The sequence below is a fragment of the Oratosquilla oratoria genome, chromosome 23 (assembly GCF_046742065.1).
Source record: "Oratosquilla oratoria isolate Oo_2021 chromosome 23, ASM4674206v1, whole genome shotgun sequence".
Lineage (NCBI taxonomy): Eukaryota > Metazoa > Arthropoda > Malacostraca > Stomatopoda > Squillidae > Oratosquilla > Oratosquilla oratoria.
The window spans coordinates 16,602,922-16,622,602 of record NC_134799.1 but is presented as its reverse complement, the minus strand read 5'-3'; the positions used below and the strand labels follow the sequence as shown (position 1 = coordinate 16,622,602).

Below are 19,681 nucleotides of genomic sequence, written 5' to 3'. Positions count from 1 at the left end.
GGAAAAGGCATAATAGGAGTATGTATGAGAAAAATTTGATGCAGCATGAAGGGATTTCTCCCCGTCTTCTCCTTTTCTGCATGAGGGGATGGAGAGGGGGGTTGCCGATTTAATGAAGTGGCCTTGCTGTGGATGTGCTGTGTCTTGCGACACTGCTTCTGACCCAGGGTAGTGGACAAAATGCAGGGATGACCCGTCATCCAGGAAGTGCCAAGATAAGAGGGAGGGAAGAGGTTGGAGGGGAGTGGAGTGTGATAGGGATGAAATGGGTGGGAGTGGTTTTTATGCCTTTGTTTTTGGCTACCTCCCTTATAAGGGGGTAAAAACCTTTGGTATATGTACGTATGTATGTATTACTTGTTCTCCTGTATATGCAAGTACATCTATCTTACATACATACATATACCAAAGGCTTTTTCCCCCTTATAAGGGAGGTCATCAAAAAACACTCCCACCCATTCCATCCCCAACATGCTCCACTCCCATCCACCCTCTTCCCTCCCTCTTATCTTGGCACCTCCTGGATGATGGGTCATCCCCGCACTCTTGCCCACTGCCCTGGGTCAGAAGCAGTGTCGCAAGACACAGCACATCCACAGCAAGGCCACTTCATTAAATCAGTGACCCCTCTCTTCATCCCCTCATGCAGAAAAGAAGAAGACAGGGAGAAATCCCTTTAGGCTCCATCAATTTATTTCTCACACATACTCCCTCAACCCCCCATCCCCCACCCACCCACATCTATCTTAAAAACTGATAATAAAGAAGAAACATGAATTTTGTTCATCACAAAAGAAAGAATTTAATGACACTCATTTCTACATACCTTCGAATCCCTGATTGTCGTGTATCTGAGATGACTGATGGTCGTTTTCTCTGCCTTCTAGTACAGCTAGAAGGCACTGGTGGATACATATGTACTGCTGTTCTGTTTGTACCATCCATACTCTCTCTTTTCTCATTTCATATACAATTCCATAGATATCAACCTGGTCAATTGTGCGTATGCTATGGAGAATCCTATCCAGCGCTATAAAGGTTCCTGATCTACCGACTCCAGCACTGGAAAGAAAGGATGATGGGTTTTGAATCATCTGTTTGAATTTTGAACATATGAAAATAATTGTTGTTGTTATGGGTTGTAGTTTACCAGTGCTTCTATCCAGGTGGACAATGTTTATGTTGTTGTCGTTCCCTAGACTGTCTGTCCGAGCAGTCCTGTCTCCCCAAGGAATGCCACAGCCGAAACTGGGTTTTCCCACAATTCCTTTATAGAGTGTATGTTGTGTTGCCAACAACATATATACTCCTAAGGGATTTGTTTATGTTGTTGTTCCCTAGACTGTCTGGCCAGACAGTTCAGTCTCCCTGAGGACTGCCATGGCTGGAATGGGATTTTCCCACAAATCCCTTCCAGAGTATATATGTTGTTGGCATGCCTAATTGTGTACAATGCATACATATACCATACATACACAATGTACATACATATACAATGTAGTTTCCCATAATGTGTTGTTTAATATGGGGTAAAGTGTTATATCATGGATAGTTATCTGCGATGCAGTCATCCAGCCACCTTTGGTAATTTAGAAGGGTGGGATGGTGGCTGCACCTCAGCTTGGCCAGGTAGACTCTATCCTCTTTGGGGAGAGAGCGGATTCAGAGGAATGGATATCAGGGGTTGGGCATGCACTGTGCTGTTGTTGTATATTGTGAGAGTCAGTAAAACAAAGGAAATACTCACCTGCAATGAACTACAATAGGTTTCTGGTCAGGAATGACCCTTTCTCGGAAGGCCCGCACAAACCTCACTAAAGTCTGTGGGGGATCAGGAACTCCAAAGTCTGGCCACGTGGTGAAGTGGAAGTGCAATATCGAGCGATAAAGTCCTCCCTATGGGTAAACAAAATTTTTCTTTACCTCTTGTTTTAGTTTTTCAAATATCTATACCACTTATTCTCTAGCACTTTATTCAACAATGAAATTGTAGTATTCATAAACGCAGTGAAGCGAGAAACAAAAATGTGTTAGTATGGAGTAATAATAGTAAAATCTGGAACATCCATGCCAGTATGTAAACATGTATGTAATAAAGAAGCCTACCTTGCACATTCTGAATTCAGATATGTTCCAGTCAGGAAATCTGCTTTCGTTGAGGATGGTCACTTGTATGTCACCATAATACACTGGCTGAGTGTCATATGGCCAGTAATGGTTACACTTCTCACGACCCTGAAAGTTGAAAATAATTTCAAGACTTCCACTTCAATATACAAGCTTCTTCCATATCTACAGATACTTTTCTTTTTACTCTGATTTGCAAGGCTATCTTAATAATTTCTTTGGCCCCTCTTTAGTAAGGAAAGAGTTAAGAGTACTGTAATTTTTCTCAGACTAAATATGATGATGGTGATATGGTTTAATGCCACATACTCCCCCCTATCGAGAGGCTAGGACGGTGCCCCTTACAGAGGATTTTGTAACTTGGAATTTAATGAACCATGCCCTTGGTTCAACTTATATATATATATATATATATATACACATATATAAAATAAGTCAATTATTCAATTCAGAATATGTTTGGGCTAACCTTTTCCATACACCTGGTTAGCATGACAATAGCTCTTGAACTACTCTCCCAGCACATTCTCCAGAAGTCATCTGTGGTTGATGGCAAGGCTCCTTGGGTGACAATGAATTCCCGTGGAGAGTTGTATCCCTGGAAAATGCATGGGGATATTATACATATCAATCAGTCAATCTCTTGCCCATGGTTTCTCTCATAGAAGACCCATGGCTCACAGAGAACTGGCAACAGCCACTAGATTGGCTCACAATTATACATAAGAAGCTGTAATAAAAAATTATGCTGAGCATGTGTATGAGGCAGTTCTGGTAGTATATCCCCTCTCCTATTCAGATAATATTTGTGATCAGTTCTATGAACTGATTAGAGGAAAAGATACTTGTGTCTTCATAAGACAGAATGGACACATAGAGGGAATGCAACAAGAATGGCAGAGTGAGGATGGTATAAAAGAGATGACAAGGATGACAGAAAATATGTAAAATAATGAAATAGTGATTGGATAAGAAAAGAATAACAATAGAGAAAGCAAGAATGCTGTGGCATGACTGTGAGGAATAAACATAAGAAGAGGATGGATGGAGAATAAGGGATGTGTATGTATGTATGTATATGTGTGCTTTGACTTGGCCATCCCCTTGACAAGGGGAAAGGGGCTTTAGTATGCTGTCAATTCTTGCCAAATGTGAATTTGGTTCTTGAGCATGTCATGCATAACAATTTTCGTGCTTGGTGAACAAGAGAACAAATGGGTAAAAATGGGAGAGATTACATTCACCCAGAGTACCTGGCAATTGTCCTGCAAGTGTATGCAAGTGTGCTAATGTACTGTACTCGACAAAGTCATGCTCAGTGAGTATATACATACATACATATACCAAAGGTTTTTTCCCCCTTACAAGGGGAGATACCCAAAAAGTATTCAGTGAGTACTGACAGTATATACAGATATATGTATACAAAAACCATGTCAGAACTGGGACTTACTGGTACATAGTTAGCGTTGATATAGTCAGAGCCTTCTTCATCATCCGTAGGAAGTAGCTTGACACGTGAGTGGTCATAAGGTAAAATATTTGTGAATCGGTTCTTTGGACGGTTGACAGGTAAGTCAGCAGCGATACATGGCTGCTCTCTTCCAACATTTTTAAGCTCTTCATACTCTTCAGAAAATCGGAAGTCTGAATCTGCTGACATCATCCTGTAGTGCTCAGCAAAGTCTCTCATCTTCACTGGTCGACTAGGGAAGGAGATGAGCCCAAATAAATATCAATTAGTGGAATTAAAATTTCATTTCTATAAGAGATTACTACTTCAGAATGACTTGTAATATCAATTAAGTATAGAGTGTAAAATCTCTTGAAGTGATGTGTATCTCTGAGGGAAAAAAAAAAAAAAATAGATAAAATAAAATCAATAAATATATGAAAACAAACAAAATAAATATCTCACAATGATATTACCTGGTATTAATCATGGATTCTGGGATAGACAAGGCATCATCTATACCATGGTCTGCTGGGTTTTTGACGCAGGGTCCAACCCGGCGCCTCCTCAGCAGAAGCAGCATAACAACAGCAAAGACAACAAGCAGAACAGGAATGGCTACTGCTAGACCAACATTGCCACTCTGGAAATCTGCAGAAAAAGTAGACATTAATGAAATAAGTATATACATATATACTAAATTGTCTTTGTAAAGGAACTGGCTGAGGCAATGCACACATTGCTCATATCAAAGGCAATGCAGTGAGACATAGCTCTTTCACAGCAGGGACTGGTTCATTCCCACTGCTTCATTATATTGTGACCATCCTCCCCAGCCACTCAAAAAGAAAATTTATGAAGCAAAGAAGAACATAACTTCATTCTTCATCATTCCTTGTTCACTTACAACCACTCACCATTCATATCTAATTTTTGCACCCTTTCTTCCCGGCATCAATACCCTTTTACCCCATCCATTCACCTCATTTTTGGGGTTCATCCATCAACTCCATCCATTTCTGCTTTCCACAAACTTTTTGCTATTCTTTCCTCATTCATTCTATCTATATACCCATACCATCTTAGTCCTCTTTGAACTCCCCTATTTGATAGCTCTCTATCCTTGTTATCTGTCCCATCTTCACATTTCTCACTCTATCCATCCTTGTAGTACCAACCAAATTTCTCAAACACTTCACTCTAAGTAATCAAATAGATTTTTCTCCATTTGCTCTCTTTAATCTAACTCCCTTACCTTAATACTCTCTTCATAATCCTTTTATTTCTTTATATTGTTATTCAAACAAATCTCAATCTATAGATGGTACAGTGTAGGATGCGTAAATGGTGGGTGTATGTTTTGACTTGATTACCATCTTACAAGGGGAACAAAGCCTTTTGATGTATGTTTGTACACACACACATGACAAAACAGTGGTGTGTGCATAAACAATACAAGAATTTAAGAGCAAATTAGATATGGCGAGATACAGAAGTGGGACATCATGAGTGTAGCTCCCCCTCCCATAAGATAAAAGTAGGTAAATACACACACACACATGCCCTCACACATGTATACACATATACCAAAATACCTTTTCTCATTCATAAGAGAGGTAGCTAATGCACACACACAACAAAGGCCATATACAAATTATATGGTATACGCAGGAAGACCAACAATATACTGTATACAAACATACATATCAAGAAACATTTGAAATTAATGTACATTTAAACTTTAAAGAATACCTGTGGTTATTGGATGGCTGTAATAGGTATCTGCAAACTTATTTCTGTCTGTGAATGCTCTTATTTTGACTTTGTAGGTGACACCTGGCTTGAGAGGTCCGTTACAATAACCAATCTTCAGGGAACAACTGTCGCCATCACCAATATTGAAGTCGACCACATTAGTTTCATTGAAAGGATAATATATCTCATTCACCTGAAATAAAAATAACAGTCAGTGCGTATGAAGTATGTAATATGCAAATGCTCTGTATTTTATTCTCTGATGATTTAGCCCTTTCATGGCTAAAAGTTATCTCCAGAGATGAGAGTAGTTTTTCTTGGTAGAAATATGAAAATTGTTAAGATTTATTCTATCTGTTACAAGGTTTGACTGAGATTGGTTTATTTCTTTAATGAGGAGAGAGTACTCGTCAAAGCTGAATAAAACTATCTGGTAAGGGCTAGAACTGTGGTTGACAACCCTTATAGTGAGAAGAGCCATCTTTTAAAGTTTGATAACAATTTTGTCCTGTCAGAGCCATAATACAAAAAAGGGAGAATATACCTTACTATGAAACAACTCTAATTATACTTATATTGTAAAATTCATTTATACTCCCAAAATGATGATGAATAATAATATATATATAATTTTGCCTGGAATGTTTTACAAATTTGCTGTATGCCATCTTTGTTTTGATGGAATAATTATTTTGTAAGATGCTTCTGGAGCCACACAAGTGGCTCAAAAGAGCTGCAGGTTGCCAGCCACTCTGCTAGAACAATACTTAACCACTTCCGTATGATGACGCCTACGTAGGGGTCATGAGGAGCGAGTGGGTACACGAATTACCCCTGGATTCTGTGAACTGATTTCAACACTTTTTTTGTATTATTACTCAGAGTAAAACAGAACGAGTAATACAGCAGTGACTTCATATATTACTATGCAAGTAGTGTGATGCAAATTACATATGGCAGCTGATGCTGCATGCGAGAATTTGAGTCGTACTGAAGTGGTTAAACACATTCTACCCACAAGATTTAATGCTGGATTTTGCATGCAGAAGTAAAGACTAGTTTTGAAAGGTATAATAGTTAAAATCTATCCTAAGAGAGAGCACAGCTATTTTTCCTTTACTGTCACAGGATCAGTGAGTATACGTGGACTTACTTGGTATGGAGGCCACACTGAGTATTTCTGCACATCTCGCCAGACAAGCAGTTCAAGCCCTGAGGCATCCTTGGTGACATCTTCAGCTACGATAATTGCGTAACCAACAATGGGTCCATTTTCATTAGAGAAGTAATTCTTTCGATAGCGGATGTTGATTGTGGATGCTGTATGAGACACCTCAGTGGGGAACACCTGGGAGCTAGGCTGTGGGGGAGCTGTTGAGCACACACACAAACACAAAAAGAAAAGAAACCAGTTAGAATCCATGTAATAAAAGATATTCCTTTTTTGAGTTTATGTATACCACTTGAATGAATAGAATATTGTATTCCACAATTTCTGTCCCTTGTCTGAGTACTTACGCCAGATTGGCATGGTTTCCTCCCAGTACCGCACGAGGCCTGAACCGACCTTGGTACGTGCTTGAATCTGGAACTGGTACGTCTTGCCTGGAATGAGCCCAGTGATTGTGCCATAAAGTTCTTCTGGACCAAACTCTTGGTGCTGAGTGACTGCATTATTCATCTGCACAGAAAAAGACCAAAGGTTATTCTTTTTTTATTGAGGTTGGCTTGGGTTTATAAATAAAATAGTGTATTGGGTAAAAGAAAATTTAATTTTGAAGGTTCTGCATGTACAGATGATGCTCCAGTTTCTAGAGCTCTTGGAATGTAATAAATTTATTGTTGCCTCAAGTTTCACTAAGTGGATAAACTGTAGCTGCACATTGGTAGGCAATGGCCCTAAGAACCTCCCACAGATCTCTCTGGGAAGAAACTTTGGACTGTTGTCTGTGTTGTGTGAGTGTGGGACTGTTTCTATGTCACTGGCTCAGAGTGGTAGGGTGAGGAGAGCAGTTGTTGCTGGTTGTCAGTTCTATGTGTGAAAAAAGTGTAAGAAACACAGCTCAAGTTGATAAAGAGAAATCTTGGGCCCCGCCCAACAGTCCCTCAAGGTTACACGGGCAACAGATTGATTGGTCCTCCAAGTCAACATGACATGACATTGACCTCCTCAGATGCTCTGTGATTTGGAACCTGGATAAGGTGATGTGATATCACCCAGATGCTCCGCCTGCCCTCCCATAGACAAACTTTGTAAACTTGAATGAAATGACACATTTGCAAATAATTACCAATTGTCCCTTCTGTATCTCTTTACTTACCTTGAGGCTGTAAGTGATGGTAAACCCAACAAGAATTCCATTTTGCTCGTTTGGTGGCAATGCCCATTTAAACGTAATCTGGCTGGGCTTCTTATCCGTAGCCTTGAACTTAACAACCTGTTAATTAAAAAAAATCTATTAGTTTGCATGATCATGTAATACTTGTACTGCATTACCAGCAGTATAAAATCAGTGTATAACACATAACTACTCCACAATTAAGCATTACTAACACAGAATTGGCCTGACAAAACACTAAATGTCCGAGATGCAACTGCCACATAGAAGGCACTGAACAAGTAACATGACAACCCTTCACTCACTCTACCCAGACAACACAAAATCTCTTCACAAAATAACTGATGGGATCAACTGATGGCCATGGCTGGCTTCCTGGGGACCATAGGTCACAAGAGAACCAAGGCAACATATTGATTGATGGAAGGAAGGAGAGAGGGAGAGCAAAGAATAGGAAAGGCTGATGATGAATTGGAGGAAGAAGAGAGGGGGAGGGCAAAGGAGGTGGTGGTGGAAGAGGAGGAGAAAAAAGAGAAGTAGGAGGAAAAGGAAGAGATGGAAGGGGAGGAGGAGGAGGAGTAGGAAGAGATGGTGAGGGAGAGATAGAAGGAGGAGGTGGTGGAGGAGGAGGAGAAGGAAGAGAGAAGGAGGAGGAGTAGGAAGAGATGGAGAGGGGGGAGGAAGAGGAGGAGGAGGCATGAAGACTAAGACTCACATACCTTTCCAGGAACACTCTCCTTTGTGAGGAACATGGCGGAGACGGGTGTTGACATCCGAAGAACTCCAAGTTCGAGGTTCCCTGCACGGGTTAGGACCGTGAAGGTGTAGTTCCTGTGTGGGCGAAGATTCCTGATGGCAATGTTGTCCCATTTTGTCAGGTTGGTCAGGACCTGGTCCTCGTCACTCAAGTATTGCACCTGCGGGGAAGCTTGCATAATGAGCGTCAGGCAAGGCATGGTTGTTATATTCAACAGGATGTTCTTATAAATAAAAAAAGACCCAAAGATAGAACAACTCGCTTATTATACAAATGACCAACATAGCCTGAATGTTATTGTATACTGTTGTCTGCATTGTAGTGTTCAGGATCCAATGAGATTCTATACAAGTTAACCAGTTATATTCTTAGTGAAATTGTAACATGATTATGATGGTAGGATTACATTTTGGAAAGTATTTGAAAAAATGAAGTCCACAATTCTAGTCACATTATGATGTAAACTAGAAATACTGCTGTTGGTATTGAAATGCAGTGACATGACATACACACCACCATAATGGTCATGCTATGATTTGACTGAAAACATGGCTGTAAATATTGCAAACTGACACCACCTACTCACCTCAAAGGAGTCATAATGCCCTTCAGGTTTCATCCAGGTGAGTTCAATATCAGTGTCAGATATATAGGAAGCATTGATGTAGCGCACTGGTTCTGGATGGAGACGGTCGTAACGTATGAGGGGCGGACTGAGCACTGCGGCTGATACAGTCCACATGGTGATGTTGTAAAGTTGTCCCGGAATGAGATCAGTGAAGATCACCTGTGGGTATTGCACAATAGATTCTGGGTTACAGTGCTATCTCAAGAAAAATGCCTCTCACTCACACACATGTTGGAACCATACATTAAGTGAGATGCAGGGATGACCTGTCATCCAGGAGGTGCCAAGATAAGAGGGAGGGAAGAGGGTGGAGGGGAGTGGAGTATGATAGAGATGGAATGGATGGGAGTGGTCTTTATGCCTTTGTTTTTTTGGCTACCTCCCTTATAAGTTTCATTCAGTTTAAAGAAACTTTTAGGACTAAAAGGACTTTGTGACTACAGTGTGACATACTGGCATATCTCTATGGATAAGTTCTACAGCTTTTTGTAGATACATCCCCTCTATTTCTGAATATCTAACAGACACATGTGAGATGATAATCTTCACCCAAAAAAAAAAAAAAAAAAAAAAAAGTCAACAAAGAATCAAACTGCAAAGAGCCCTCACATATCACAGATGGAAATACAACACATATGGCATGAAACATGTTATCTGGCATTGTACATCATTCACACAATTTAGACAGCAATACAAAGGTTCTTCTCTGAATAATTCATGGGTCAATTCAGTATCCACGGCTGAACACTCTCAGGTTGTGGATCTCATGCGAGAGAACTGAAGTGACAGACTGACTGAACAACTCACCTTCCTGTCATCATCGTCAGCCATCTTCTGGACCTTGTCAGCACTGTCCGACAGCTTGAACTGGTACATATCAAATGTCGATACTGAAGAAGGCGTGGCCGTGTAATGGAAAGTGAAAGACCGGGTCTCGTCTTGTGTGTTGACGATGTGGATCTCGGATGTGATTACTGGTTCTGTTCACAGGAAATTAAAGTCAATTTAGTAAAGGTAAAATCAGGAAACATCACCTACTTTTTCATTGACTTTGAGCTTGTGGTTGTCCCTAGCTGTGTGACATATTGTAACTAACTCTTACTTAATCTGATCTAAATTAACCATCCTAACTAACCAATAACCTCCCCCAGGCTCACTCATATGAACAATTTCTCTGCATGGCCCATCAAGCAAAATGGGGTGGAGTTTTTTCATTTGGTCAGAAAGATAAAATAACCCTTCCCAAAGAATTTAGCACATCCACAAGGTACTGAAATGGGAGGGGTGTTAAATGGGACTAATATGTATGAAATAGTGAATGGTCAATTAACTGACTTAAAAAAACTAATTTGAAACCTCAAGGATTTCATTTTGACTAATGTCAGACAATTTTATTCAGCTTCTGAGGAGCTCTCAGAAGAGGAGGTCCTCTTTACAGCTGCTATGGAAATAAACTTGCATGCTTTTTTTGTGTTATCCTCGGCAATTGTAATTGTAATTTTGAACTGTGTTCTTTTCATGATCTGTATTTCATGTATTTGATTCATTGCCAAATAAACTTATTATTATTATCTTTATTACTAAGCAGCACTCACTTGTCCGTGTAGACATGGAGACCTTTTCACTTTGGACTCCGTGGGCGAAGGTGAAGATCTCAAAGATGTACAAATCGCCCGGAAATAATTCACCAATCAGGATGGACAGTTTGCGGTCAATTCCTTCCGTGGCCTTGTCCCCTGGAATCACCTTTGTGGTCTGGAGAAGGAAGAATCGGAAAATTGCAGGTGAGGATATGTGACAATTTGTCATCTCTCCTTTGATGTTACTGCCACAACTATTCCTGTCAATATCATGAAAAAAATTAATTTACAACAGGCATACATTGATTTGGTTGAGCACTGTACACTCCCCCTATCAGGAGCCTAGGATGGTGCCCCTTACAGAGGACTTTGTAACATGAACAATGCCCTTGGTCCAACTCACTGGTGGCAATGGTTTGAACTACCGTCACCTTGACCTCTATCACAAGTAACGTTGCTTTTACCCACTCAGCCAGTGAGCATCTATACATACCCCAAATGGACCCTTTCCCCCTTATAAGGGGGTAGCCCAACTAAGGCAAACACCCACCCTTCATCCATCCCTTACCCATTTATTTTCCCTTTTGTAGCTTAACTCCCTAAAGCTGTGTCACAACCACTGTCCCGTATATCTCTTGTCTTCTCTCTTCCCTGCTTGACAGACATTCCTCTTGTACCCAAAGACCCCTTTCACCCCATCTATCCCATTTTTGGTCTTCCCTTCAAGTTCACTCCATCCACATCTCCCTTCCACACATTTTTGCTAGCTTTTCTTCAGTCATTCCTCCCATATGCCCAAATCATCCTAGTATTCTTCGATCAACCCTATCTGCCACCTCTTTCCATCCCTATCAGTACAAATGTCAAAATTTACAAGCTCACAACCTACAACATAAAACAAGTACAATATATCCATAAATACCCAGTCTGCTCACAGTCTGTTGTCAAAATTTCAGTTCATTATGTAAATCATTTCCCTTAAAAAAAAAAAAAAAAAAAAAAAAAAATATATATATATATATATATATATATGTATAGAAATAGATAAAGTACATACATACATATACCAAGGCTTTTTCCCCCTTACAAGGGAGGTAGCCAAAATGGAAAAGGCATAAAATCATTCCCATCCATTCCATCCCTGAATACATTCCACACCCCTCCATCCTCTCTCTTATCTTAGCACTAGTGCTGGGCAAATATCGCTAATTTCAATATCGAAATTATTGGTGAACAACAATACAGTTACCGAAATTACCGACAGTTTACCGGTAAAAGACTCGTGAGGTAGTAGTGACGTCACAAGTTCGTATCGAGTTCGAAAAATCAATGTTTTTGTCTTTTAATAAGCTATATCTCTGGTTCTATTTTACATATTGTTTTTATTGTTATGTCATTGTAAAGGGAAAAGGTCATACTTTAATTGGTACTACTATAGTCTGCTATCTACCGCACGAGTAAGTGAATGGAGGGTGTCTGAGGGTGGGCGTGGTGTATACATTTTCGTTTGCGTGTCTGCATGCATGGGTTCATGTTTGGAGGTGGGAGTGGTAGGCAGCTACCGGTAAAGTTACAGGTTTTATCCAACAACCTTAACGATAGTTTACTGGCAAACATTCTGCTACCGTTAAAGCTTCGTCTCGATAAGCTATACCATAACATTCAGAGAGCGGTAAGCACGTCTCGGCTTGGTGGTACTGAGTGACGGTAGTGACAGGCCCAGTGACCTGCTAATTTTACCAGTTAAACTTTTACCATGCGTGTCTGCATGCATGGGTTCATGTTTGGAGGTGGTAGTGGTAGGCAGCTACCGGTAAAGTTACAGGTTTTATCCAACAACCTTAACGATAGTTTACTGGCAAACATTTAATACAGTTTTGTATGCTGATCACAGAAATAACATTAATTCTATTGAGAAATTAAAAAGAGTGCCAAAAAAAAAAAAAACGGTTTTAATGATAAAAACTTACCGAGACCTTAGCGGTACATACTTGCTTAATGATAAAAGTTTAACCGGTAAAATTAGCAGGGCACTGGGCCTGTCACCAACGTCACCCAGTACCACCAAGCCGAGACGTGCTTACTGCTCTCTGAGTGTTATGGTATAGCTTATCGAGTTATCGGTTAACGAAGCTTTATCGGTTAACGAAGCTTTACCGGTAGCAGAATTTTTGTCGGTAAGCTATCATTAAGTTTGTTGCCGATAAAACCGGTAATTTCACCGGTAGCTGCCCACCACTAGTTAGCACCTCCTGTATGACGGGTGTAGGAAACTGTTCATGTATAGGGATCTCACTGTAAATAGAATCAAGTCATAAATTTACCTTGACAGTTGGGTCCTTGTCATTCCACCAGATGATAGTGTACCTGTCGATGCGGCCCTCAGGCCGAGGCCACTCAAAAGTGATGTTGTGTGAGTCGAGAATCGGAGTAATCTCCTCAACAGGATTAGGAGCTGTTGAAGAACAAGGGCTTGTATGAGATTCTGGGCTAATAGTATTAAACTGTGGTAAACTATTCTGAACATTAGAAAAGGGTTTTTGAACCTTAATGATAATAAAATTTCATGATATTTGGATTTTTTTTTCCAAAATCCTATGATTTTTCCATGACTTAAGAAATTCTTAAAATTTCATGACTTTTCCATGACTTAAGAAATTCTTAACAAAATTTCATTACTTTTCCCAGCCCATTAAACAAAAATAAAATGGATTGGGAATCTTGCAAGAGGGATACTATCTACTTTAAATATCTTGTAGTATCCTACTTTTCTATTTTAGAATAAGTTCTATAAATACTGAGCCATGAGATGAATATTTTTTTTTTCAAAATGTTGTACTGATATACACACAAACACTAATATAGAAATAGTTCACAAACCTAGACTTTTACACACCTTCCTATCATGTCCAGAACGGCATGCAAGAAATAAAAAACATTTACTGAAACCATCATTCAAAACATGTAAGTCCTGGCATGTCTGCAAGCCATATTTTCTTTGGCTGCTACAACTTGATTTAGAAAACAAATACTTTGTGTTTAAATGTGTGTTATTCAATCTAAAATGTGACTTATTAACATGTTAACTTATTGTCAGACACTTTGCCTTACAAATGCCAGACACTTAAATGTCAAGTACTTCTTTTTCAAAAGTATGACCAGTGGGATTGTGATATTTGCAATCTTGTTGCAAATGTTTCCAGACTATGATATACACGGTCCCTGAAGAACACCCTCTTGGGGGTCCAGTCCACCTGGACTGCAATGAACCTCTTCTGTTAACAAGAGGATTTTCATATTTCAAAGAAGTGCAACATAACCACAAATCGCCAGATACTCACACACGGTATGCTGTACTTCCTCTGGTGTGAAGCTCTCGACTCTATGGGAAACAGATCGAACCTGGATGACGTAACGTTCACCTGACTGGAGGTTGTCCACAGTGGCCACACTCTGGTTGATGGGTGGTAAGTCAGTCCACAAGTCTGACTCAATGGTGCGGTACCTGAAGGAGAGGTGCATAGACATCTTGGTTATTATTTCAAACACCTGTGCTACAGGAAGGGGTGTATTATCTTTAGTCTTATTGTGACAAGGTTGTTATGGGAGCCTGTGTATGTATAAATTATAATGAGTATATACATTTAGCTATATGTACATTTATCTATGTATATTCATGTGTAAGCACCTAGCAGAATTGCGCTAAAAGGAATTGTAAATAAGCATCAGACCTAATCCATGCGGAGTCGGCAGTCTTGTTTTTTGCACTGGTTGTAAATGTACGCACCCTGTCTCGTGTGTAGATTTTGCTTTAAATTATATTAATATCATGTGCGAACTCTTTTATTTGCCACCCTGAATGCATGGAAACAAGGTGTCTGGGATGTGGCCAGCTCCAGTTGTACGTTGAACAACAATTCTATGTTAACAAAGTCTTTTGACCATGAAATTGCCCTTGTGTTTGTCATGTTAAATTTTGCATCATGTTTAAATCCTGACTAATGTTACACTGTTGGTGTCAGCAGTCATAATTCATCTGTAAGTGGTCTATCCCTCAAAATATGTAGGTGGGTGCATCTGCCAAAGACAGCAATTCCTTTATATGTGTTTAATAATATGTGAAACATGCAAAAACAGGAGAAAGCAATCTTGTTCCAGTTATATATTCTAGTTAAGCTAATATTATTAAGACTATACGAATCCCTTCTTTAAAATTTGACTTAAATTCAGTTTTCTCTCTGTATCAACTGCTTCCTAGGGGCTCACCTGACAACGTAGTGAGTAAAAAGCGAATTGACAGGAGGCTCCCAGGCCAGCTGGATTGTCGTGTCAACAGCATCAGTTATAGTGAGATTTCGCACTGGGTTTGGATCTGAAACAACAGAATATTATAAACAACAGTCAATGACTTGACAAAATATCATACAATTTGGTCAGTGACTCAAAAGAATATCATATACAATGATCATTAACTCAACACAATGAGTTAAAAAAACATTATACACAATGATCACTGACTAGTTATAATAAAATGTACAATAGTTATTGACCTGACAGAAAGTCACAATGGTCACCACTTTGAAAAAATACCATAAAGAATGGTTACAGACTCAGACGGAGTCTATTTCGTACATATTAGGAACCATATATCAAATATTATAAACTCTTTAGATATCTACTATCATGCTTAATACTTTCAGCATAATCATAAACACTTACACACAGCCTGGAAGTAGACATGAGGTTCACTCTGCAAAGAATGTGAAACAGCATACACCTCGATTGCATAGCCTGCTCCTGGATATAGGTCTTCCAGTAGGACTTGGGCTTCCACCGAGATGCGGGTCTTTGACTCATCTGAGAAAGGGTAATTAATAATATTCAGTATTCACGCTTTCTACCAGCAACTCCATACAGCATAACAAGATACTATAAATGTAACATTGATCCCATATGCACTTTATAATTGAAGAAGATTAGGTGAAGACAAGCTATGCAACAACTGCATTTTGCATACTTGTATCATTCCGGGTGTAAACGACAGCATACTCGTCCTGTCGGGAGGTGACGTCGCTCTTCCAAGAAATGTTGAGACCTCGCGGTATTGGCTTGAGATCCTCAATGATTGGCGAGGCTGGACCTTGAGGGTGTGGGGAAGAGAGTAAGCTTATATCAACATGTCTTAGTACTTCCTAAATACTACAGGAATGCACTTGACCCAAATATGGGCAAAGAAATTTTTAGGCTAAGGTTTCATTATACAACAATGATTTGTAAATAGTAATCAGTCACTCTTGTCTTACTTCAAATAAGAGTTATTTTGACAGAAAATAAATCAAAGAAACAATCTAAATTTTTTCAGAAATGACAACTTTGTCGTTCCTTTACTTACGAGTGGCAAAGTACATGGATGTGCTGTCACTCTCTACGAACTTTGACAAGGCGACAACAGATATGGAATAGTTTCTGCCAGGGTAGAGCTCAGTGATTTTGTATGTTTCTGATATATAGTCCGATCTTGAGTCACCGTTGAAGGTCTCCACCTCTTGATATGAAATCTAAAAACATGGATAACTGTTTAATGCCAGAGAGCATGTCCCAATAAAGCTCAAACACCATATATCATTTCAAGGTTCTAAATTTATTTTTTGCACTACTTTTGTATGGGTTCTCCATTGGAGACACACACTCCACAGATGAATTAATTTTTAAATATTTACTTTATTCTAAATTTCCTTGTGGATACTTACTCGGAAGCTGTCCTGCTGGGACAAGGGGCTAGGCTCCCACATGACCTTGACTCCTCCAGACTCTTCGTCCTCCACAGCCGAAAGGTCGTACACAGGCAACGGTCCTGTCAAAGAAAATCAACCATGAGTAATGAGTTACTCGACCACTTTTCTCTACACTCCCGTGAGATGTCCAGCATGCAACTCTTCACTCTAAACCACACAACACATTATGGAAGACTTCACTCTACACAACCATGCATGCTAACAACACTATTAATATACGCTCTATAAAGGATTTGTAAGAAAACCCCATTTCCAGCCATGGCATTCCTCAGGGAGATGGGACTGCTTGGGAACAAAAACAACAACAACAACAACAACAACTCTCTCCTGAAATTCTTACCCTCTTTGTAATGATTTCCTTCTCCCACATCACCACTGACTTGCACAATCTTTTCAGAAACCAGATACTTTTCACTCCCTACCTTTATTCAAAACATCTTACTAATGTCCTAGGTATCAATGCATTTTCACTCAATTCTATCTTAAGTATTTCTTTATCTATTTTATTCTTTCTTTACCAAATGCTCATCTCTTACATATCTATCTGTAAATGAATTGTTTTTTCTTCTTTACTAAATATATTCCTCTGCTCATCTTTTACATGTTTATCTGTATTTTAATTATTTTTTCTTCTTTACCAAATGCACTCCTCAGAGGGCTTTCCATATGCATCTTTGACTTTTCTTCAGTAAAATATTCTGATGTCCACAGTTTGCTACCATACAACAGTACTGTTTCCATTATGCTTTTCGTCATTCCCAACATTTGCCATTACCAACATATTCCATCCCCTCACAAACAAAAACTGTGTGTGCAGTATATGCTTCTGTGTGATTCACCATGGTCTTGGATCATATGCTGAACTCGTGACCAGCAGCTACTATCCTCTTGGATGAGATCTCAGGGTTTACAATCTATAGATACTGCATGTGTATATGTGAGCATGCTTGTATATGTGTGATTCAACATGGTCTTGGATCATGTGTTGGACTCGTGATCGACAGCTATTTCCCTCCCAGAAGAGAGCTCACAGCTCATATATGACCGATCTATGGGTAATGCTGTGACCTTACATGCACACACATCCCCAACTCCCCGCCCACGAGAGTTGGAGTAACGACCCACTGTACAGCGATACTGAAATTATTTCAGCCCTGGGCGGGATTCGAACCCGGCCCGCTGTAGTGGCAGCAGGAAACTCTACCACTGCGCCACGAGTCGTATGTGTGTATGTATATTATATATATATATATATATATATATATATATACATTAATCCCCCCCATATCCGAACTAATTGGCTCCCAGGGTGTTCGGATGTGCGAGGTAAAAAGATTTCCCCACAATTCCCAGTATACCAATCCGCCACTCCAGCACTAAATCTTAGTTTCTGAAGGAACAAAAGTGGGACACAATAGACATGAATCAGGTTCGGATTTGGGAGAAAAAATGGCATAAGGATAAAAGAAAGAGGAGGGAAATGGCGGAGTCGACGTGACAAAGGGCATATCACACTGGGCTATTTTTCCTCCAACTTCTCACCCCCAGAACTTTTTCCGCCGTGAAATCACTGTGGCAAACTATGTTGTTTTATTAACAAAAATACATAGAATGTCTTTTGATATGCTGGAGGAAATTGATTTTCCTCCAGATCAGATCAGATTCCTTCCTTAAAGCTGCGGGATCTGCTCCAATAGTTGGAGCAAAAATAGCCCAGTGTGATAAGGAATTACAGGTGACTCGACCCTCCCACCCCAACCCGTCCACACAATGATTTTGAACCGGGGTGGGAGGTGGGGGGGTTTGGGGGGAGAAAGGGAGAGACGGGGGGGGAAGGGGGAAAAGAGGGATGAGGGGAAAACGGAGGGGGAAGGGGGGGAAAGGGGACGAGGGGAGAAACGGAGGAGAAAGGGGGGATGAGGGGAGAAAGGGGGGAGAGGGGAGAAACGGAAGGAGAAACGGGGGAGGGGAGGGGGTACTTACTTAATGTGACGTTGCCGCTGGTGGAGAAGGAGGCGACGTTGCCCGATCGGGTCTTGACGAAGACGGTGTAGGTCTGTCCTGGGTCCAGGTTCTTGTCGAAGATGGCTTCCCGCGGCTCGTTCCTGCTTATCATCAACGGCGTCTGCTTGCGCACCCCGATGCTCAGCTGGTAGCGATCGAATTCTCTGTTAAAGGGAAATAATAATAATGATAATTTTAATAATAATAATAACAATAATAATAACATCAATAATATTAATAATAATCATAATAATAATAATAATAATAAATACCATTTAGCAAGGGCTTTTTCCCCTTTAACATGGGAGGTAGCCAAAGTCAAAGGCATAAATCCACTCCCACCCATTCCATCCCCACATACTCCACTCCCATTCACCACTCCTCCCTCACACTTTTCTTGGCTCCTCCTGGATGACGGGTCACCCCTGCCCTGGGCCAGAAGCAATGCAGCAAGACACAGCACATCCACAGCAAGGCCGCTTCATCTAATCGGCGACCCCTCCCTCTCTCCGTTCCCTCATGCAGAAAATAGAGAAGACGGGGAGAAATCCCTTCGGGCTGCGTCAAAATATCATTCACACATACTCCCTCACTCCCCCTATCCCCCATCCACTCCCTTCCATGCATCACAATATCATCCATACACAACCATTCTCCATTCACCCCTATCTTCTGTCTTCTCCCTTCCTTCCTCAACAGACACTCCCCTCTTTCCCAATGCCCCTTTTATAATTTTCTATAGCTTGCATATCACATATCGTATAATACAAGAGTATCTCAAAAATCTTCGTGTACTGTGTCATATTGCATAATGCCGTATGGGTGAGGACTCGTTATAATATTCAGCGAGCTATGCACTATGCCATTGCACCTCATTCACTGAGATATTTTTTCTCTTAATTCACGTGATAATGTAGTCTGGGTTCGCTCGCCGCTATCTACTCACGAAAAACGATGACTTAGGCAATGAGAAACGTCGTTCACTGCATCTCATCTCTCAATGGAATCACGACTGATAGACACGCTCTTGCGAAAAGGAGAGAGAGAGAGAAGAGAGAGGGAGGGAGGGAGAACGAAAGTGATGGCGAAGTAGACGAAAAAGAAAGACATTGGCCAAATATATGATACAAAGGGACGCAGACATGACGTCAAGTCGGCCTTGCGTGACGTCACAGCGTGAGGCCGCTTGTGACAACGAAACTTTGACAACACGTGAAATATATTTCAGAAAGTTAGGCTCCGT

General features: G+C 40.4%; 1 protein-coding gene across 1 annotated transcript in view; it reads right to left on the bottom strand.

Moving 5' to 3' along the window:
• The window catches only part of Ptp10D (Protein tyrosine phosphatase 10D), a 134,995-nt gene that overhangs the window by 3,963 nt on the left and 111,351 nt on the right, over positions 1-19,681 (bottom strand). The window contains exons 8-29 of the mRNA XM_076206772.1: positions 18,418-18,602; positions 16,390-16,493; positions 16,032-16,197; positions 15,657-15,779; positions 15,359-15,496; positions 14,906-15,011; positions 13,981-14,144; positions 12,964-13,094; positions 10,655-10,814; positions 9,867-10,039; positions 9,018-9,218; positions 8,394-8,591; positions 7,657-7,773; positions 6,854-7,016; positions 6,489-6,706; positions 5,333-5,528; positions 4,057-4,231; positions 3,581-3,833; positions 2,597-2,725; positions 2,107-2,235; positions 1,748-1,896; positions 827-1,062 (exon numbers count right to left, since the gene is read on the bottom strand). Coding sequence (XP_076062887.1) covers positions 827-1,062; positions 1,748-1,896; positions 2,107-2,235; positions 2,597-2,725; positions 3,581-3,833; positions 4,057-4,231; positions 5,333-5,528; positions 6,489-6,706; positions 6,854-7,016; positions 7,657-7,773; positions 8,394-8,591; positions 9,018-9,218; positions 9,867-10,039; positions 10,655-10,814; positions 12,964-13,094; positions 13,981-14,144; positions 14,906-15,011; positions 15,359-15,496; positions 15,657-15,779; positions 16,032-16,197; positions 16,390-16,493; positions 18,418-18,602 — 3,614 coding nt within the window. The remainder of the gene's footprint in view (positions 1-826; positions 1,063-1,747; positions 1,897-2,106; positions 2,236-2,596; positions 2,726-3,580; positions 3,834-4,056; positions 4,232-5,332; positions 5,529-6,488; positions 6,707-6,853; positions 7,017-7,656; positions 7,774-8,393; positions 8,592-9,017; positions 9,219-9,866; positions 10,040-10,654; positions 10,815-12,963; positions 13,095-13,980; positions 14,145-14,905; positions 15,012-15,358; positions 15,497-15,656; positions 15,780-16,031; positions 16,198-16,389; positions 16,494-18,417; positions 18,603-19,681) is intronic.